The sequence below is a fragment of the Anarrhichthys ocellatus genome, unplaced genomic scaffold, assembly GCF_004355925.1.
Source record: "Anarrhichthys ocellatus isolate YVR2014 unplaced genomic scaffold, GSC_Weel_1.0 scaffold25, whole genome shotgun sequence".
NCBI classification, from domain to species: Eukaryota; Metazoa; Chordata; class Actinopteri; order Perciformes; family Anarhichadidae; genus Anarrhichthys; species Anarrhichthys ocellatus.
Genome location: NW_022280055.1, coordinates 471,060 through 494,017, shown reverse-complemented (window position 1 = coordinate 494,017; position 22,958 = coordinate 471,060). Strand labels below are relative to the sequence as shown.

Here is a 22,958-nt window from a genome sequence, read left to right as displayed (position 1 = left end):
CAGTAGGCCCATCTGTGCCGTTCCTTCTTAGAAACCATCAGTAGCAACGTTTGTCCATTTCTTAAATCCTCCGCCCTGAATAAGAAATGAAGTTAATGACCAGATGGGATGAAACACTGGGAGCGAGGGGGCAGTCTTTTGCATATTAAAAACTAAAACCAGTAATTAGTAAATCGGTTAATTTGTAAGTCAAACACAGGGTCTTTTGTAAATGTATGACAACTGGTTTCCAAGGTTTCATAAGGTTGAGCTCTTCTTGCACTCTTTTAGATGTGACATTGAGTCTGCACCTTGTTGCAGACAGGAAGTGGTTTGGGTCTTTCATCTGGGCCAGCAAATACCACACCACGATCAGTCATATTTTCCATGACGAGCAAAAAAAAAAGAAGACAAAACCACTTGACTGTGTTTTACATCAAAGTTTGACATTATCCCATATCATGTGCGTGATCTCTAAACTGATACACAAAGCCGCAATGTGTCATGTTTTCCATGGGCTGACATTTATAAAGGAAGGTAGTCGGCTCAATCCGGTTCAAGATCTCGCAAAAAGGGAGAAAAAGGTTGTAAAACGAGGTTTCTCATCCTGTTGAGCATTCAAAATGAAATAAAAAAGGCTTATAACATCTGTAAACTTTTCATCAGCTAAAGCCTCTCATTAGACATAAAGTCTTTGACAACAGAAAGAACAGTATGATGTCAGCTTGACAAACATTTGTCCAAATGAAACCAGCCACACAGGCAGAACTGGTTGAACTTACATAACTGCTCAGGTCCTGCTGCATCCAGTGTTTGAATGTGTGCTGTATTCAAAATCCTTCTAAAGTAAAAGTTCAGAAGTATTATCAGCTAAATCAAAAGTATCGAAAGTCAAAGAAATTCTTTCACAAGATGTCTCCCTGTGTGTAATATTGTATATGACATTTTAAGATTGTTAGAACTGATGCATCAATGTGTAAGCAGCATCATACTGTTGTAGCTGGTCGAGGTGGAGCTAGTTGTTCTCAACCTATGAGATAATTAATGGGAGAGGGAGTTTGGATACTTGTCTTTTTTGTGAAATATTGGATTTTTTTTTTTACCTCTTTGGGCTTAATCATTAACAATGGATTGTATTTTTAAACTGGTCAAATGTTTTGTGTGTAATATCTTCTGCTGAAAAGTAACTAGTAACTACATTTGTCAGATAATGTATAGTGGAGTAACACTTACAACACTTCCCTCTGAAAAGTAGCAGGATATAAGTATAAAGTAAAGTGACAATAGTCAAGGAGAATCACCTTAAAATGTAAATAAAGGGACAGTGTGTATAGGATAGGGTGGCGTCTAGCAGTGTAACCACCTGAAACCCACGCCGCTCACTCCTCCCTTTTCTATTACAGCTATAATGAGAGCCGCTGAGTACAAAAGTAGCATAAAAATGTGAAAGGCCCTCTAAAGAGCCAGTGTTTGGTTTGTCTGTTCTGGGCTACTGTACAAACATGGCGATGCAAAATGGTGGACATTGTGAAGAGGACCAGCTCCCATGTAGATATAAATGGCTCAATCGAAGCTAACGAAAAACACAATGAATATTATACTCCATTTCTGCTAATAGACACCCAAAAAAATACTACACACTAGTCCTTTAAGTGCATTACGTGAGTGAATGTGATTACTTTCCACCACTGTATAAAGGATCCCTAAATTTATCGAAAAATCTAAAATTATCAAATTTGGAGATAGATAGTTTTCATTGGACAGTAGATTAAATATCACAAAACACACACACACACACACACACACACACACACACACGCACACACACACTCACAAAATGACCAGTATATTAACAACACTTAAAAAACAAACAAACGCCAAACTTTTGGGTCTCCTCTGAAAGCATTGGGTTCCTGATCATTTACCCTTTATCACAAGTGAAACAGGAGTAGCTGGGAATCCAATCTGAATAGGCTTTGATCAGCTGTGTCCATGTATAAATAACAGTACAGAGGGCTAATAATAGAGGCAATAATACATGCCCTGCATTGTTTCAGTTTGCCAAAGAGGATAAATAGAGAGCTCAGATTATATTTGGGGTTTGAAGCCAGCAAGACCCTTTCACCGCAACATGGGTCCTGCTGTCATATGGGACTGTACAGCCAGCCAACTTGGCACTTGCTTAATGGCTCTCCTGCCAAAGACACCGGCTACAGTACTTATTACTACCAATAATGTTACCTCCCTACCTCACACACAGGTCACTTTTGTTGTCTTACACAAGCCAGAACTTCATTTTGAAGTTTTTGTTCTTTCATTATTTTACAATACAGTTACAGTCACAGCAGGTTGGTCACTTTACTCTTTCAAAGCGCCATTATGTGTCTCTTAGAGCGTTACAAAGAAAGGTCAATTGGTGTTTTGGAATTATATGAGGAAATGAAGCAACAAACTTGCAGCCTGCCAGACGTGTGTGACTCACAGCTGCCTGAAGTGTCTAACATCCTTAAAGTTGTGTTATTTTAACCAGGAATAGGGTGCTGCAGGAATGACGTATTTTTGGAGGCCAACCCTGGAAGTTATCATCACACTGGTACCCTCAACAAAAAGCTAATGTCTGCTGACATATTCTATATCGTAGAGCAAAACATTACAATTTCTTAAACTTGTGTTAACCATAGACAGTATCTCAGGCATCTAACAAAAAAGGTGTTTCAGGAAACCAGTTGACTTCGAGACAAAGGAGCCAGAAGTGCAGACATAACTCGTTTCAACACTCTTTATAGTTTCCCTCAGCTTGGTTAACTGGTTTTGTTAGGAATAACAACAAAAACTGGTATTGTCAGGTGTGTGTCATGGTTTTATCACACAGGTTTGAGTAACATTTAAGTTATATTCAATGTAAACTATACCAAATGTATGGGAAAGTACGAGTGTGTAAGTACGCAGACACATTATTCACAAAGTAAAACCTTCCCAAAATAGATGCATGTAATCTATATCCAGATCCTGTGTGTACACTTTTCGCAAATGATTGAAGTGTAACTGTAACCTGAGGAAAACTAGAAATACAAAGATCCAGAAAAGCAATATGAGAAGTGCAGCCGAAGGACTTTGAAAATGTAGAAGCAGTTTGTTTGTTTATAAAGGTGCAGATGTCGTCTAGCAAGCTCAGCAGGCTTTCAGATGATTCATTTGAAAAAATCTGACCAGAAGGATGAGTGAGTAAATATACATCAAAGGACAAAGACCATTGAGATATTTCAATTTAAAGACACACATCTTTATGGACCTATTGAAAACAGGTGTGTTGGATTTTTAAAAATGAAATACAATTTAGTTTATATTACAGCGATCCAGTTCAATGCAGGACCCTGTTAATCCTGTGCTTTTCTTACTGTGACATGTCAAAATGTCTTCAGTGTCATGTGATGTATGTCTTTAAACACTGACGCATCATTGAACACATAATTTACATGTCTGATTTGCTTTTACTTTAATTCCATCTGCCACTGCTGCGCACAGCTATTATATTATGCTGTTATATTCTTACAATAGAGCTCCATTTAGCTGTACGTTAATAAGAGTTTCGAGCAGCACGTGAAGGCACCGTGTCTTCCTCCTCGAGCCTCCTGGAGAGACTTTTGATTGGCTGCCAGTGACATCATCCCTGCTCGTTCGTGGGACTGAAGGCAGTTCAAGCGACATCCCCCTCCTCCCCTCCTCTCCTCCTCTCCTCCTCCCCTCCTCCCCTCCTCTCCTCCTCCCCTCCTCTCCTCCTCTCCCCACCCAGCCACAGAGGCAGACATCTCGGCCAAATCCCTCCCACCACAGGGCCGGACCTCACTGTAAAAAAAAGGATCAGATTTAATATTAATGAAGCCGCGCATTGGCTCACACTCGCGTCAATCCCGCTGCGCAACTTCTGTAGGCTGGCAGACTCCCTTCAATATTATTTCTGGGGAGCAGGGTAAAAGTGCTAAAAAAAAATGTTGCCGATCCACAACACTGGGACGGACTGAATGGAGGCAACGTTGTCACCGAGCGGAGATAATAAATCCGTCTACAGTGCACCGCGACACACACCGGTAAGCTGAAATACAAGTCAAGTTCGGAAATTAGTGTCCAAGGTACAAGTTGTTTTTGAAATGCACAGTCATAGATATTTCCTTCTATTATTAATGAACAGGAATACCAAATTACTGCTACCATTTTCAGCTGATTATCAGTTTATTTGGTAATATAGGTGGGCTATATTATTTTTTTTAATGACATGAATTAAGTGTTTTATTACAGCTGTTTCCTTTATGATATCCCTCCATTGCGTCAAAGTTACAATCCCCACCTTAAAATGCAACCATCGGATTTTATTTTGTGTAAACATTTATTTATTTATTTTATACAGCGCTGTGAAATTGAATTTCCACCAGTGTTCAGCTCATCGGATCAGTTCGTCTCGTCCCGAAAGCCTGATCACATTCTCGGCACGTTCTCATGCCGGTTTCTTCAATGAATTTGGCCATGAATGATATCTGCTGTGGCTGAACCTGCACCGTACTGAAAGGACGGCAATGGCCGGGACAGGCAGTGCTCGGCGGGTGTCTTTACATAATATGCCGGGATGACATGGTTTTTAAAATGCTCAGGCTGGCGATCAAAAGGAATTGCCTCCCCTCTTTTTTTTACTCTTTTCCAGTTGGGGGAGAGACCCAACTGCGGCGTAGCTTTGATGCAGTATTTTATCTTTTTCTCTTTTTTTTCTCTCTTGTTAGAAAAGCTTTGGATCACACAGACCAGAGTTGGGATGAAAAATTCAACATCACACACGCAGGCACACACGCACACACACACACACACACACACACACACACACACACACACACACACACACACACACACACACACACACACACAGAGTACAGTATCTGGAGGATGATTCACATTACTTACACTCAAAGTGATTCAGTTACACCAGACTCTGTAATGGTTTCACTGTTTATTATTAGTGGCCAGTCTGTCAGGCCTACATTTTCCCACCAAGTTGGGTGTTGCCCTGAAGGTATTGACACTACTAATATTTGACTTCAACAGCCGTTTTCTAGTTTTGCATGTTGATCAAACAGACAGGAGGCCGCTCTCTGTTTACTCCGCTCCTTCATTCACAGCTCTGATCTGCATCAGTATAGATGCAGAATTCATTGAGCCAAACTGGTTTTCTCAAAGATTTCCTTCCTCGCCTCAAATTTTGTGTCATCTCTGTGCCCACAGAGCGGCTTGTTGACTTCTCCGTAACCGTCCAGCCCTCGGCGTCCCCATGCCTCCGTCTCCTCTTGACGACAGAATTGTGGTGGCGCTGCCAAGGCCGATCCGACCTCAGGAACTCCAACTGCGCCTGGACACCAGCTACCTGGACTCCATCGCCACCAGCACCAGCGACAAGACAGTCATCAGCACCACCGTGGTGAAGATCCGGACGACGGCCAATCTTGTAACGTATATGCCCTCATCCAAGGGCTCCACGCGCTCGTTGTCGTGTGGATGCAGCAGTGCCAGCTGCTGCTCAGTGACTACCTATGAGAAGGACAACCAGAGCATCAATCACAGCCAGGTGAGTGCCAGCAGCCCCAACCTCAGCTATGCCGGGCCCCCCACCCCTATGGTCAGCAACCATGAAGCATTAAGCGCCCCCAGTCTCGCCCCGGGCACGCCGAAGGCCCTGTCATGCGTGAGGGTCATCCACCCCAATGAGCTGGCCAAACGGATGACCTGCTGCCCCATGGGACACCCCGTGGGGCCCGTGCCAGTCATCATCGACTGCCGGCCCTTCATGGAGTACAACAAGAGACACATCCGGGGGGCCGTGCACATCAACTGCTCCGACAAAATCAGCCGGCGGCGGCTGCAGCAGGGCAAGATCACTGTGCTGGACCTCATCTCCTGCCGCGAGGGCAAGGACTCTTACAAGGGCATCTTCTCCAAAGAGATTGTGGTTTACGATGAGAGCACCATGGACCCCAACCGGCTGACGTTCTCCCAGCCGCTGCATGTGGTCCTGGAGTCACTGAGGAGGGAGGGCAAGGACCCCATCATCCTCAAAGGTAACACCTAAGTGGGTTTGTCAAGACTGGGAAGGGGGGAATAAATAAGGCTGTCTAGCATACTAAGGGGAGAGAAACCACAGTTGTATGGGCTTAAGTTTGACTCTGGAGGAAGTAAATCAGTTGAGACATCTGAAAGGAAAGTCAGATTTAGAAGTGGTAGATGCTTTAGGGGCAATATAAACTGATATGAAACTAATGTGGTGGCAAAATAATGCGTGGTGTGTGTAAAGCCTGTAAAACCTTGACTTTTATTGTTGTGGTCACCTGATAGCGCCTGTACACACACTGGTTGTAGGTTTATCATGTGAGCTTTGTTCTGAGACATTACAGCAGTTACCACAACAGCTTTTGCACGTATAATCAAGCCCATGCACACTCAATGTAAATCCCTCATACATAAACATATGCACAAGCTCTTCACCAGCTTTCTATATGACACTAATTAAGCATTTTGCAGGAAGTGAGAGCAGCTGTTAGTAAATAAGGCAGCCTATTGAGATGGCAGTCCCTGGGTTGCTGCCATGTTTTCTATCTTTAGTGTGTGTTTGTGTGTGTGTGTGTGTGTGTGTGTTTGAAGCTCGAGCAGTATGTCGTGTTGGGGGCTGGGCTGAGTGTTTTCTGAATGCCTCCCAGTCAGCGTCTAGCTGTAAGATCACAGCGCCTTGATCTCTCTTCTTCTCTTCGTCCTTCTGGTCCTCCTGTGCGCTTTGATGGATGAGGCTCCTCTCCAGTCTCTCATCCCGCATCGGTGTCTGTGTGAAGCTCGTCTCAGTGGGAGGAACAGGCGGACTGTCTCGCTCTTTCTTCCCCTGGTTTGCAAAATGCAAGACCTCCTCTCTCAAATGGCTCAGCCTGCCTTTTGTTTACATCACAAGTGCTTTTGTTAGATCTGGAATGACCTCCCATGTTACATGTCTGATAATCAAATACTTCCGATGTATCGACCGATGGTTGACATTTTACCAAATCACAAAAACAAAACCAGCCCTAAGCAGAACATTTGCAAAGCTGGAATGAACACTTCTAATACTCTTTTATTTATTTCTAAATGGAGAGGTGATTAATTCTTCATTTCTCGTAAAATATACGAGAATTATCAAGGGAAAGTGGGCAGGGCATTGTTATTACAAGCAGTAGTAATAGCGACATATTTGGAACATGCTTGTATAAATGCAACTAAATAATTTACTCCATTATTTGCTTAGTTCCCAGCATGTCTCAGTCATAATTCATCGCAATACGTTTGTTGCGTGATACTCTGCTACACTGGAAACACAAAACCTTCCGTTCCTGCCCCGCTGGAGCCAAGAGCAGTAACAGGTTACATTTAATCCGTCAGAATTGACATAAACGACATGTCAGCAGGGTTAGAAAGGGTTAGGGTAAGCACTAAAAACAGCAGGTCTGTGGTGTGAGAGGCCTTTACGAGGCAGAGGCGGTAATTTCTAAGCAGGAACTGAGCCTGTGGTTTATGAAAGTGATCAGTTTTCATGTTTTCCTCTTTCAGTTTAGTCAGATGATAATGACAGTCACACTCGACAGGTTTCATCTCACAGCAAAGTGCTGCCCCTGGAGATTCTATTATCAGTTTACTATGAAAAGTAGTTTATCAGCCGAGTTCGACCTGAAAAGAAAGTCTGACAGTTTGAAAAGAGGAAGTTCACTGTTTGTTGATACAAGCCAAGCGATGTTGGCTTTCAAATGTCACAGCAGCAGCAGCAAACTAAGTTTTTCCATTGTTTGGAGGTTAGTTGAGCTCATTGGTTGGTTTTATGGACCACATATTTATTGTTTTTCCTGTCTCACTGCTCTTGATCAACTTCATTTTCTGTGACAAAGCTCTGATAAACACACTGCACCCCAAACAACAGAGGTAGCGACTGGCTGGTGAACGTAGGGGAGCATTTAGCAGCTAAAGAGCCAGTTGTTTCTAGCAGGAGTTGGTTGAGACCAAAACAGAGCTAAAAGAGAGTGAATATTGGACTTACGTTCTTCTTCAAATTAATACTAATGTTATTATGTTTCTGCTAAAATGTTTGCCAACACAACAACACATTTATAAGGTGATAATATGGAAATATTTCCGCACGAAAGTGCCCAAAAAAATCAATTACTATTGTCTTAAGATTTTATTTATTTAACCAATAAGATGAAGGAAAATAAAGTCTGTTAAAATCTAGTTGTCAGAAATTCTGATCTTGTAATATATTTACATTCTGAACAAACTTTATGTGTGACAAAGATATTGTGTTGTAAGAAAGGTTTTATGAGACATTGTGGGGTTTTTAAATACCGATAAAGTAGTCTTCATTAATACAGCTTTGCGTTAAGAAACACTATCAGTGGAAATTCCACCTATTCTTATCTATTCCCCAAATTCTTGTTGACTTTGTAAAGACTTCCCTTTCTTATATTTACCAGTGTAAGTATTACCACAACCTCCCATGACAGCGAGAGCTGTTCCACTATCAGCACAACATCAGGTTAATGTCTTTGTTCATGGTTAAACAATCGGGCTGTTTTATGGTGATCCCACCTGCCCGGTCACCAGGGGGGAAGTTGTGCGATGACCTCACATGGCATGATGTCAACTCTTGCAACGTGAACAATACATGAACTGATACTGTGTTTGTCTGACACTTTCCACCCCTCCCCACAACTCTTGTGCTGAAGGGAAAATTTGGCCCATGGCATGACTAGCAACAGGTGCAAACCATTTATTTGCAGAAGTGCAGATGTCCAGTGAGAAGTATATTAAACATTTAGTACGTCTGTTTACTGGCAGATTAACAAGGGGAATTTCTTATGTGATTTAGCAAGTGGAGACTGTTCAAGTAGCTATTTTGGCCATTTGTATCCTTTTTGAAATGAGTTGTTGCAAATAGAAACACTGCCGATCCCTTGATATTGATTCATCATCCAAATAGAGACATTCAAATTACAACCAAATCTAACAGTGTAGTCTGGAAATTTGTAGATTTCTATCATGTTAAAGCCAGTTGTCCATGATTTTATCAGACGTGTATGCAAAGCTAACTTGTCCTATTCAGTTGTAACATGTGCCATGTGGTGCACAGAAGCACGAGTGCATGTATATTTAGCACGGAGGGCACCAGTGGGAATTGAACCCTTAACCCTGGCAAGGAGACCAACAAGGTCCAATTTGCAATCAGAAAGGGGAAAAAATGTAAATATGAAAAGGACGTTTGGCAGTTTTATTTATTTTTTAGCTAAATAATTTGACTTCCTGTTCAACCCGTCTCACAATCTCTCCCCTTGTGTTCACAGGAGGCCTTAGCTGCTTCAGGCAGAACCATGAGAACCTGTGCGAGCACTCGCTGCACCTTCACGAGGGCATGGAGACCGGTGCTACTGCTGGCCTGACCGGGCCGCTACCTCACTCCCTGCCCTCCACCCCGGACATAGAGAACGCAGAGCTGACACCGATCCTGCCCTTCCTCTATCTGGGGAACGAGCACGACGCTCAGGACATCCACCAGCTGCAGCGCTTCAACATCGGCTTCATCCTAAACGTGACCACCCACCTGCCGCTCTTCCACTACGACTTGGGCTTCTTCGTCTACAAGCGTCTTCCCGCCACAGACAGCAACAAGCAGAACCTGCGGCAGTACTTTGAGGAGGCGTTTGAATTCATCGGTATGAAAACTTCCACTGTTTTCACTGCAGACGTGTAAGCTAACACAATGGTCTTGTGACCTTTCAAGACTAGTCTACTTTAGAGCTTTCAGCAATTAAACCAAAGAATAATTGAGAGTTTAGAGTTTAATGTAAATATGTTTTGTAGGCCTGAAGCAGTGTTCTTTTGTTTCACAAGGCCACAAGGTAATACTCCAGAGTCCAGAGATCGCTGTGATGCTAAAAACTGAGTTGGTTGCCTATCTGTTACAAATTGCCTAAAAGTAATATACATTGTTGTTGTGTATGTTTCTCTGTCTGTGAATTGCAAAAGGGTGCTTCCAGGGTGCTTTTGGCCAATACATGCTGGCAGTCTGCTGTGATACTGAATAGAAATGAGTAGGAAATGGATAGAAAATGTATGATTTATGGTATTATTTGAGATGTTTTTTATACGGTAAAATATCTGATTACAGAATTAGTGTGAAACGGAGCACTAAGTTCTCAATACTCTACATTGTACAGATACATTTCAGTACTGAAGTTCAATAACCAGACCTAGACAGACGGCTGGTCACAAAGGAAGTTCTAATATCTTATGTGTGATGACTAAACTTCCCCCGAGGGAACAAACCATTTACTACATTATGTTCTAATTGTTTCAATGTTGCTCTCTGCAGAGGAAGCACATCAAGCAGGTATGGGCCTTCTGATCCACTGCCAGGCAGGCGTGTCTCGTTCAGCCACCATCGTGATAGCCTATCTGATGAAGCACACCTGGATGACCATGACAGACGCCTACAAGTTTGTCAAAACCAGGAGGCCCATCATCTCCCCGAACCTCAACTTCATGGGCCAGCTGTTGGAGTTCGAGGAGGACCTCAACAACGGAATAACGCCACGAATCCTCACACCAAAGCTGATCGGTGTGGAAACTGTTGTCTAAACGAACCCTCTGGACTCGACGCTCGCACTTGTACTCACTCTCAACTGTTCTCTCAATAGAGATCGGCTGCTCTATGAGCTGGGTTGGACTATGAGAGCCACTGTATTCTTCTTGAATCTCCTCATGCTCATCTTGGACTCTCTGGAGTGCCAACGCTCTGGGTCAGTGGTGATGAGAAATGCCAAAAATCCCTACTGTTTGGACCTGGCCCAAGTCCAGGAGAAAACGGTCGGCGGGAAGCTTTCCATTTGTGATTGAGAGGAGCAAACATGAGGGAAAAGCAAATTGGTTTGGAAAAAGATATTATATGTGCTTAGGGGCAATTACTGACAAGAGAAACTCTTAAAGCTCACACTGTGGCACACAGCTTCTGTTTGCAGACTCAGGCGGGTTGGCCACGGCAGTGCCTGTCAAAAAAAAAAAGAAAAGATAAACAAAAAAGATGAAGACTTGTTTGGTGTGTTAATGTTGTTGTTCTATTTTTATACAGGGGTTTATGGGGGTGACCATGACGAGCCCACAGTGGCTTACTGTGCAATAATTTCAGAGTGGAATGCAACTGAGACCTTGATCTTATATGTATATAATGATAATGATGTAATGATTACGAAACATTTCCAGCTCTTTGCTGAAGTACCATTTTAATGTTAATGTAATTACTGTTGTTCAGTTCTATATGTTCACAGTTATGCTGTAATATTCGACGTGTGCAAGAGAAAAGAAATGGGGTTTTATTTTTGAGTGCAGCTTGTGGGTTTATGTAAGTCATCAGAACCACAAATTCATATTTCGTGTGTTTGCTCCAGTATCTTCGTTTTCCCATTCCTGCATCCACATATGCATATATTTTTTAGCAATACACAGTATATATTACCAGACAGCCATAAGAGCTTTTTTTATGCATGGCTGCTGGCAGAGGAAAGAATACTTTAAAATAATCAGTGAATATTGTAAAACAGGGCTACTGGTGATGTTTAATGTAACAGAACGGAGGAATTTCACTGCCTGCTTCTGTCGTCTACCCTGTTCTTTTTGCTCCCAGCTCTGTTGAATCGAACGCGACTGAGTCCCTATGTAGCAACATTTTTGTTTGTGCCAAAGCCCAACATTTTGAGCTATGGTTTAGTCCACATTAAGGTAGCAGAGTTGAGGTACAGACTTCAAACAAACATTGACTTTCTGCCGTGGGTTGCAGTGCAGTGGGACAGTGGTGGTACAGTAGAGCAGCGTGACCCTTCTCTAATCTTTTGCAACTCTCTGTCGCTGACACTAAGCTACAGTTAAGTGAGCTCTTCTGCCTTGCTTAGGCGAGCGCTGCTGTCACGTGCTGTTCTAGTGCCTCTATCAATGCCTTAATTCATGTGTCACCACTGGGCCTGCGCATGGTACACCATCACGTGCAGACAGATGCAGAACACACCGAAGTCGGATTTTAACTCCCAGACAAATGCAGCTCTTGGTCTCTGTGTGACATACGGATTTCTTTCTGCTGTTCTTGATTAATATGCAGAGTTTGAGAAAATAGCATTCAAAGCCTTGAGGTTAAAATGCTCATTATGTAACTCTGATCTCGTGGTGGCATTTTAAGGGGAATTTGAATACCAATGTGAATTGTAAATCTACTCCGCACTAAATAGTAGTGTATTAAAGAGTATATGCAGGCTCACAAAGTTTACCTTCATCCTGTTGCACCTGACTATAATCACTGATGACTCATATTACAACATGTAGATAAATGAGAGGAGAAATTCTAAATAAATGCTCAACTTGCTAGTGCTACTTTGCCTTCATTCTGATCCGAACTGCAGATTTTTGCACTGTCGCTGAAAATAATCTAAATTTCGCATTTCAGCCCCGTCAGTTTTACACTGTCTCAGCTGGTGACAGCTTTAGTGAAAATTACAAAAAGGGAAACTTCTTACCCAGGTGGGATGCATGCGTTTTCAACTGCCTGTATATCACTAGGCACACAGTATAAAGACCTCGTCTTGTTGAGATGACTGTGTGCGTGACCATTTATCAAGTGAGCATTCAAACAGAAAAAATATTGATCTACATTTTAGAGACTTGTTTGAGTACACATCTTTGATCTGGTTTTGATTTGATAAATCCCAAGGGCTGTGAAAGTTCCCAAGATATAAAAGGAATTGTAGTCCTTCAACCGAAGAATATGAAATTCAGACCAAAACAACAGGCAGTTATGAGCTTTTTCCTGGTTTCTGTTCATATGTTCTTCTGGTTTCTGTTCAGCTCTCCATTGTTTGCAAGAAAAACAAAAGACTAAAATGAAGCACAGGGCTACTGATATCACTGTCAAAGCAACCAAAAAAAAAACATTTATATATATTTTACAATACACTCTCTGTGAACCATTTTATCTTCAAAAGTACATCTGAACCCAAACGTTTGGAGAACGATCATGTGTGTCTCTGTCAGCAAGATGAAGGATAATGCAAGACGTTTTCATAGCGTAGTGAATACAAATACACAGTGCACCCGGTAAGGCTTTACAACAACATTCACAACAATAAGCTTAAAAAAAAAATCCCTCATGTGAAAATTCATGCTATGCAAATAAAATTGTAACAGGTTATTTCTTTACCCGACTATCGTGAAATAGTTTTGAGGTCTCTGCGAACATTTCGAGCATGAATGACAGTTTGCAGCCTCAGATTGAAGTGAGTTTTATACGTGTGACTTATCGACAAAGAAGTCATGAAAACAAAAAACAAAAAATGTCTGTGTGGCGACGTGTCCTCACTTTGTATTTTTGTTGCTGTTGTCATTGGTGTCTACAGGTGCTCCACAGTATATTTGAATATGATGAAAAAAAAGGTATATAATAACCATTTACAACACATTTGTAGCTTGTGCATTTATATTTAGTGATTCACCATTTGCAAAAAAAAAAAAAAAGACAAAAAAAAAAAAGAGAGAGCTTAGCATCTGAGCCAATGTTATATAGGAATAATGAACCTTTTTGTCCCATCTGTTGGTTCCTACAACCGCAGCGGCACATGGCTTTTGTATGTAATGATCTATTTGACTGAACAATGTAACCGTCGTACTGTACATTACTCTCCGGTTGGAAAACGAAGCATGCTGTGTGCTCCTGGTCTGTGACAGACACTCGCAGACATTATGGTGCTGTCAGTCTTTCCCACACTGCTTTCTGTCTGTAGAGGTCATAGCCTGATTGACAGCTCCACGAGGCATCTGGGTCTGTTCCCTTTTATTTGGAAACACGGTTCTGTATTAGAACAATATCAAGCTGTCATATTTGATGTGCACTCTTTATGACTGGACTTGTTTAAGAGTCTCTGCTTTGGGCTCAGAGGCTCCGGTGGAAACAGGCTTCACTCTACAAGTCTCCGTATCTTTCTTTGTGTCTGTAGTCAATGGTCAAGTATATACAGTATATAAATATATATCTATTTTCTTTGTATGCATATATTCATTACTATTTTTGCACTGACCTACGGACAGATGGATTTATTTTTTTCCACAAAGGGTGCTATTATAACGGAGGCCTTCTCCCACACCTTTTTGCATGACTTGCTCAAGATTCCTCAACTGGTCTGTCATCTCTCCTACTCTTCTCCTACTACTCCTTGAACTGTTCCAATTGAAGCACTGTAATTTTGTAATCCCTACTTGTGAGCTTTGAAATAAACAAGGAGGCTTCAAGTTTGGTTTGGTGTCCTGGAGGTTTATTTTCTCCCTGTTTCACACGGAGGAACTTTCTTTGGCCACTGAGAGGAGTCGAAATATGTTCCTAAGATGTCTTACTTGGTAAAAAGATAAAATATACCCGATGTCTCATGTTGTATTGAAGTGTTTAAACCTGCAATAATCAATATTTCTACATTAAGAATGGGAAATTACCATAATGTGAAAGTGGAGCATTTAGCAGCTAAATAGCCTGATGATTCCCTCAAGAGTCGGTGGGGACTAAAACAGAACTAAAAGGAAAGTGAATGTTGGGCTGACATTAATAAAGTGCATAGAAACTCCATAACGGCAAATAAGCAATGTTTTGCTAAACATTCACCATAAAAGGTGATGATATATCAGCATTGTGTTAAAAACCTGTTTCAGCTGCCCCAGAGTGGCCAAAAAAAATCCCAAAATACAAGTTTAAATTCTAAGCAAGAGACGAATAATGCAACTAACAATTCTTTTTCATCATAATTTCCCAGAGCTGTAGATGACATTGCACAACAGTCCAAAACCCAAAGATATTCCAGTTATAATGATTTTAAGAGAAAAGCAGAAAGAACGCAGCATTTGAGCTGGATTATCAAACTGAAAAATTACTTAAATAATCACTTCGGAAGATACAGCGGTACAATACATTAAAAACATCCTGATGTTAAAAGAGAAACAACAGATTGAGGGATAAATATTTCATGTGACCAAGTCCCCGCAATACAACAGAAGCCATGGAAATAACAGAAGCTCAGAGACTCCCTGATTATTGGAATCAATAACAAACAAGACCCACAGTGTGTATTTTCAGAGACAGCCTCTCTCAGCCTCTTGACATGCGAGCATCCAGTGGAGTACACAGAGTTGTGAATTATCTGCGCTCCCCTCCATTGAACCATGTGTCACATAGCTGCAGGAGTTATGGGCCTATATTTACTCCAACTTCGCAGACGTCTCGCCTCATGGCCAGAGGCGAAGGGGTGTGGGGGCGCTGGCCCCAGGGTCAAGATCTCTCCGTAGGAACAGGCACGAAAATAGTTTTTTAGCGTTGTTTCTAATTACAAGCGATGAGTGACCCGCCTCATTAATCCTTTCCTATCAGCACTGAGCAGGCTGGCAGCACCAGAATAGCCCTGATCTTTGTGCTGCTGCACGCCGCTTTCCAGCGAGCCCTGCATGGACGTATTAGGCAACACGGGCCTGAGAGGAGGACCTACCTTGTCCACGCACACACACACACACACACACAAACAGGTGCACACCCACATACATACACACACACAGTCAGAGGCGGCGGTGAAATAAAGCAGAGAGGATCTCTGAGCCTGAGGACTGCTGCACTGGTTACCATCAAAGCTGCTCGCTCTGTCACAGGAAGATGCACTCGCACGTCATCCCACCAAGGCTTTACTAAATGAAACTACAGCAGCACTTTGCACTTACAACCCATGCATACAATAATGCTTCTCATATTTACTTTAAAACAAAATATGCCAAAGCAAGATACGGATTTAGGTTAACGAGAAGAAAATGGGAACATCGATAAAAGTATGGAAGTGCTCAATCAGTTTCTCTTACAGTTTAATCCAGTCAACTAACAACTAATGTCCATACTTAGGCCATGCTCACACATGACTTGTGTGATGAGGGTTTACAAGTCGACATTTCTTCACTTTAAAAGGCTATACCTTTTCTTCGTGCTCTGCCTAAGAGTATCTGTTTCTTCTCTGTGTCTAATAAAAGTGTATACCTGTGATGTAGATGAGTCAGGGTAAGTTGTGGACACCTAGGTTCTTTTACTTTTGGTTACCTTGACTTGGGCATAAAGGGATGGATGATTGTTTCAAAGATGTTGAAACATAAGCAAAGTGTTGGACCCCTTTTTGACAGCACGACTCTCACACACACACACACACACAGGATACGTGAAACGCACAACAGGAGATTTCAAGCAACACACAAAGTGATTCACGAGATTTGTTTTCACAGGGCAATCATGCAGGACACCATAGATATCACAGCTTATTGTAAGGGTTATGAAACCTTGACGTAATGTTATCGTGGTAATGTATATAATAGCAGTGTATTTACTCCAGCAGTTTTGGAATAAGATGTTCAACAATCATATTTATGTGTTATGTTTCAGTGTCCACATACATTTGGCCATATATTCCTGTGATGTCGATTAGTCAGGATGATCTGTATCCACAGTCCCACTCACTGTGATCTATTCTTGCTGTAAATGAGTTCTGGCCTGTGATTCTCTGCAGCCAGCTCGTGGTTGGCGAGTATGAATTATCCTCCTGCATCACAGAGAGAAAGAGAAAGAGCAGAGCAGTGAAGGATGGAGCGAGATAGATAGAAAGAGAGAGTAGAAGAGGTCACGGCCCATTTCACACAGCGCACCAAGGAGATTACAGGAGGTCTGTAGACATGACATGGGCGCCATGGTGATGTCTCTGCAAATAAGCAGATGCAAACACGCCACCTACAGAGCAGCTGAGGGCGGGGAAGGACAAGGAGCTCGGAGAGAGAGAGAGAGAGAGAGAGAGAGAGAGAGAGAGAGAGAGAGAGGACACAAATGAAGAAACATTTCATTCTGCAAGATCAAAATGATATCGCAGAGATGAGATAAAAACATCCGGAGCTGCTGAGTCCACAAGCTCGCAGAGTGAGCGCAGCGGCGGTTTGTTATCGCTCGTGGCACATGTTGGACTTTTAAAGTGTCATCTCTCGTTACATATTAGCCACACACTGACCACGGCGCAAGAGACAGGCCAGGGCTCAGTGTGGTGACGCCAAGACGTATATGTCACATATGTCTGCGTGGAGCTGCAGAGGTCCTCCACTAGAGAGTCCCTTTATCAGATCACACCGTGTCATTGTCATTAATGTATGTACTCACGGTACTGTAATAGCTCTGATGAATATCAGCTTACCCATAGTGCATAGGCGGATCATACAATTACACATACAAAAATCCAATTACACTCCAAATACATTCAGATATGACTAAGATCATGTGACCTCCGAGTTCATGATGAGGGATATTTATATCAGCCTAATGACCAAATGGGCTTCTGTCATGCCTTTCTTTTTCTGTCTTGCTCATGTTTAGAAAAGCACAGGTGGAATTAATAACATGTACAATGACTCAGCTCCTCTAAGTGGAATGCAGCCATCATTAATGTATTTAAATACCCCTGTGACTTTCCTGCTATGCCATGTGTTAATTATTTATTTTATTTAGAGTTTACAATTACAGGAACAGTGCACATTAACAGACATTTCTATAGATGTGCCAGTTTAGCCATTTTGGCTAATTTCCCACTGCAGTCCCTGGGCACGTGTAATGGCAGCTACAAAACACATGAAATACATAAAAAACAGGAGGCAGCAATACAGTACATATATCAAAACACATTTTAAAAAACACATGAGATATTTTAAAACAAGGACAATAACACATAAAACAAAGCATGCTTAAGGTTATTTATAGAGTATGGTCACATATGGTCTTCTGACAATGATTTAAAATAAATCTTAATGATTATATTTTGTCTGCTGTGGTTAAACAAAAGAGTCCAGACTCAAGGTTGAATGCAGCTTTCAGTCGTATCACATGGGCTTCAAAAGCAGAAGGCGCTGTAGGGTTTGCAAACTCTATCTGCTGATAAGAACCATGGAATACAGGAGAAAGCTCTGCACAAAGCATGCTAGTGAGTAAGGGTTGTTTTTGTCTAACATCTACAGCGGTTGTCGAAATGAAGCCTGTTTAATGGAATGTAATCTCATAAGAGAAAGGTCTAACGGCCAGAAGTAAAAATCTGGTCAGAAAATAACGAATCCTTGATTTATGTATCTTAAAAGTTGTCAATTTTAAATATATTGAGTCAAAAAAATGACTGCAATCAGCCGATGACATATCCCCTAAGTTTGTAGCTGTATGGAGAATATTAACTTAGTGTCCTCAATGGTATCTTCAGACCCGTTTTGAAATATTGATACTGCACATCAAGCATTGACAATATCACGGTTGCTGCTTCACAAAGGAGACCGAAAATTTGAAGACACACCAGTGAATTTGGGTGATGTGTTCAGCCGAGCGGTCTCTAATTTCCCCAGTGCTACTCGTCTCTTTCTTCTGCTCCAGATAAGTTCTTTTAATTGCTGGTCTCGTCTTTGTCCCCACAAATCACACACGTGAAGAACAACGGCTCAGGCGGGTCGCACCACCAGCCTGAGGGGGGAATAGTTGAAACATTTTGAGTTGCGTCATTTCACCGGATTGCAAAATAATACATTGACATTAAAACAGACAATATTTGAAGAAAATTGTCACATAAACATCTGTATTATCCAACCATGGACTTCCTGGTCTATATTTATGCTTCAGTTACTATTTTAATATTTCAAAACAGGATTTTGAAGCTATTTTTGCAAGATTATGGCACAAATGTATGTATTTCTTTACACTAAAACATATACCTAGAAAGACAATTGTTTATCCTTTTCGTTTATAGTAAATTCACGCTCCTAATTTCACTTTTCTCTCCTTTAGAGTCCCCCAGGCAACTTCTCATGAGTCACTGCCCATCTAAACTAACCCAGTGGAAGTTTGAACCTTCACTGTCTGGAGGTATCAAGAACGCTGTCTGGTCCTGCTCGGGCCACCCTCCTCTCTCCTTACCCCCAAAGAGAGAAAACAGCCCCCCCCTACTTCCTCCTCATCTTTCCATCTACAGTACTTTTCACCCTGGGAAACCCCCCGCCACAGTCTTCATGACACATTCAACCCACCTATTATATTACACTGTGGGGGAGGGGGCATGGCAAACCCAAACAATAATTTAGACCCCATTTTACTGGAGCACGGATCTGTTAAGTGCTCACACAAGTAGTCAAACCCACACACTGAATGTGAGACTCCTCACATCCTACCTCAAAATTCAACATTATAACACAAAATGCTTTAACAGTCAGGAAAATTAAGAGCATGAAGTGTATCAAAACTGGCTTACTTTTATGAGTATGTGCACTTTGAATGTTATTTTACTCTTGTGTGTGCGGCTATTTTTAGCACAATCTTTCTTTGTTAAAATATAAATAGCAGTAAATCACATTTTCCAAAGTCAAAGTCAAATACTTTTATGCTCTTTTATGCTCTCTGCAGGCCGAAAATTTCAGTTTGAAGCTTGTGAATGGTGAACCATTCATGCCGCACAGACGCTGAATATCCAGAAACTCTTAAACCACGACCAAGTGCTGTTTTTATTTATGCTTATGTACCAATTAGAAAAAAAGAAGTAATATATGAATAAATGGGTCCTTGGGTCCATGAGAGTTTTGTCACTTGATATTCAGATATCCGTAACATACACAAGGAGAAAATCATATTAAAAGAGCTTTGAATCAGAAGTTTCCACCAGTTACATATACATTAACTTTTACTCCTGTGTGGTCTCATTTTAGCCTGCTGGTGTTAAAAGATACATAACAGTGCATCATCATTTTCCCAAGTGGGAGTCAGATTTTTTATTCTCACTGCGGTGAGAAAATGTCATGTTTGTGGATGGTGCTCTGTTCAGAGAGCAACTGAAGGCAGTAAGTTGAAAAATCGGAGTATTAATAGAGTCTGACCTTTCAGTCAGGCATGCAGGAGTGCACATTTGTACATGTATGTATGGTGCATGCACACGAGCGCATACACAGACGCAATAACTCATAGCAACTCGTAGTAACTCAGCTTGTCACTAGCTGTTGTGTGTGTTGACAGTGAGCTAAGGTTGAGCTCATATTAGTATCCTTGACTTTCTCACCCGTGGAGGTTTCATATGCAGCGAGTGTAACTCAATAGGTCCATCAATTACCTCTGTTTCCTAGGTGCCTTCACAAACAACAGCTGCAGAGTTTAATAAGCTTGCAACTCAATCACAGGGGCTAAAATATCATGAAGCCTGAAAACCAGCGGGATGATGAAAGTAGGCTCCTCTTGTTATCATGGCTCCCTCTATGTACCTATCTGATACAAAGACCCTTTAAACACGTCTATACACATGGCGCAGAATTTATCAGTATTCTCACATGTTTATTATTTCATCTGAGACTTCTCGTTTTTTCTAAATCACACATTGTAGCATTGCAGATAACGTGCCATCAAGGTACGCCGTCGCTGTATTAAGTTGCTGCTGGCTTCACTTTGGGTTGTGGGACAGAGGTAATGTTTTCCATGGTAACTGGAACCTCATTCAAAACTCTGTCCTTGAATAGATATGAGAGCGACTCTCTTCTTTTAGATTGAATTTGTCACTGGTTCAGCACATGCATGCCTGCTTAGGTCTTTATTTATCTGTGTGGGAAAAAAAAAGTATAAAAATAAAGCTTAAAAAAGAACAACAGCTGCATAGGAGAGGACAGAAACCCAGGTGGGATTATAAGGGTCTTCCCTAAAGAGCACATACTGTGGAATCACAAACATAAAAAGGCAAGCAGAAAAACAGTAATGCAAAAAAATTTAAAATAAATTGTGAAGGCAAGACTGTATATGTTCCTTTGTGTGGTGAAGGTAAATTTGTTTGTACCAAATGAACTGGCAGCAGACTGAACTGTCATTGTGATAAGTGGAATATTCGGATTTGGTGCCATACTGAGTGAATATGGGAATGAACAAATATACAGATCCAATTTATGAGGGTGTCAGGGGGACTGTTTCTTCTTACCCTTAAGAAAAGGAAATGCTGGTATGTAGCAGTGGGTCGTGAGCGAATCAAAGCAATGTACAGTGTGTAAGTGTGCCCGTGTTCATTGTAATGATGGAACATTTCACCCAGTGCACCAGTGAGGGTAAATGACGGGTTTTTAATTGTTTTTGAACAATACACATTGGCTACAAAGACAAATCTTGTTAGTACCTGTAGGATCAATTTATTGTTGGTTTCGGTCCTTTTATGAGCTTTGTTGATATTGAGAAAAACATACATAAATTCATGTGGGAAAAAATAACAGAGTTCTCTAAAGTAAAGCATCCAATACCGGTCCGAAACTGAATGACTGGGATCATTCTTTTATGCGTAAAGAAACATCAGGCTTAGAAAAATATATACATACTAGATACCCGATCCAGCTATTTCAGTCAGTATTGGACTAATATCCAACAATATATCTCTTCTCTGATGCTAGCGTGGCTATCAGTATTCAGCTAACGTGAGATTTATTCAGATAGAAAATAGAAACGTTAAAAGGTTTAGTGTGTAGGGTTTGGTGGCATCTAGTGGTGAGGTTTGCAGATTGCAACCACACCAAACATCTCCTCTGTGCCGAGCATATAGGAGAACTTTGATGGCCGGTGCGGAAACGTGAATGGCCCTCACTTGAGACAGTGTTTGGTTTGTCCCCTCTGGGCTACTGTAGAAACACGATCGACTCCTTTGAGAGGACCTGCTCCCTATGCAGATACGAAGGACTCATTCTAAGCAAACAGAAACACAACAGTTCTTATTTTCAGGTGATTATACACTAATAGAAACATACTTATTAATATCATATTCTATTTATGCCAATAGATCCCCTAAATCCTACGCAATGGTCCTTTAGGTACAATATGGACAGACTGTTGATGAAGATGAAAATAGAAATCTGCGATGATCATTGATCAAATAAATGATAAAATCCAAATTATATCAAAATCCTATTTTGTGCTCAAGTTTACAGTCGATGTAGCAGGAGAGCCTCAGGTGTTGTTCATCTGTTTGGGCATATGCGGCAGTTTTCTTTAAGTAACTCATGATACACAAAAGAAACATGCACTTCATGTTATTTTCCTAAAACATTTTTTGGATTGTTTTGTAATATTGTAACCACTTAATAAAAATGAAGAAGGTTGACGCGGGTAGAAACGGGGAACTGGCATCATAACAAAATGAACAGCAGGAGGTATCGTATCATAGCCCTGCATGGTCAGAGCCCTTTTCACCTCACTGGGACCCCCTCACAGTAGGAGCACAGCAAAGACGCAAGCAGTGCAAAGAAAGTGTGCAGAATGAGCCAAATGAGACACAAACAGTAACACATTTCACTGTACATACACATAATACAGGCATTTAGTAAAATGTAATCAGTGTTTTGATGCTGCTACAATGGAACATTGATAATCCATGTTTGTACCTGGAAGTCTGTAAGTAACTCATCTTATCTTGTATCTACTCCAAGAGGGACTTTGTGCGTGCTTTGTTCTAATTTCTTTTCAGAATGGAAACATCAGTGGAGCTGAATCAGGACTTTTATATATAGCACAGCCTGTGATAACATAACAGAGCTTCTCAGTGGGGCTGCTGAAGCTCCCTGCAGCCATACGCATACTGTATAGAAATGGAGGAAGCTAAATGCTGCACTCTGGTGGATAGAAAATGAATCTATTACTCTGGTATTGTTTTGCACAATGGATGTACTGTAGGTAGACGTCTGAGTTAAAGGGAATTCCACCAATCTAAATATCAAAGTGCCAGGGTAGGTGTTGCACAGTTATAATTTCCTGTATGTTCTTCCAATAACACTCATCAATGTCCAGCACGTTATCGCCCTCAAAAGAG

General features: G+C 41.4%; 1 protein-coding gene across 3 annotated transcripts; it reads left to right on the top strand.

Moving 5' to 3' along the window:
* The first annotated feature begins 3,879 nt into the window (after nucleotides 1-3,879).
* Nucleotides 3,880-14,354, top strand: dusp10 (dual specificity phosphatase 10). Of its 3 annotated transcripts, none has more exons than XM_031861769.1 (4): nucleotides 3,880-4,067; nucleotides 5,248-6,077; nucleotides 9,369-9,737; nucleotides 10,397-14,354. In XM_031861769.1, exons 2-4 carry the CDS (start codon nucleotides 5,294-5,296, stop codon nucleotides 10,660-10,662), a joined length of 1,419 nt encoding a protein of 472 aa, XP_031717629.1. In that variant the 5' UTR covers nucleotides 3,880-4,067; nucleotides 5,248-5,293; the 3' UTR covers nucleotides 10,663-14,354. The 3 variants fall into 3 exon arrangements, with proteins under 3 accessions (XP_031717629.1, XP_031717627.1, XP_031717628.1); XM_031861767.1 differs by having other exon boundaries at nucleotides 9,369-9,771; XM_031861768.1 differs by having other exon boundaries at nucleotides 4,385-6,077; nucleotides 9,369-9,771.
* The last annotated feature ends 8,604 nt before the right edge of the window (nucleotides 14,355-22,958 follow it).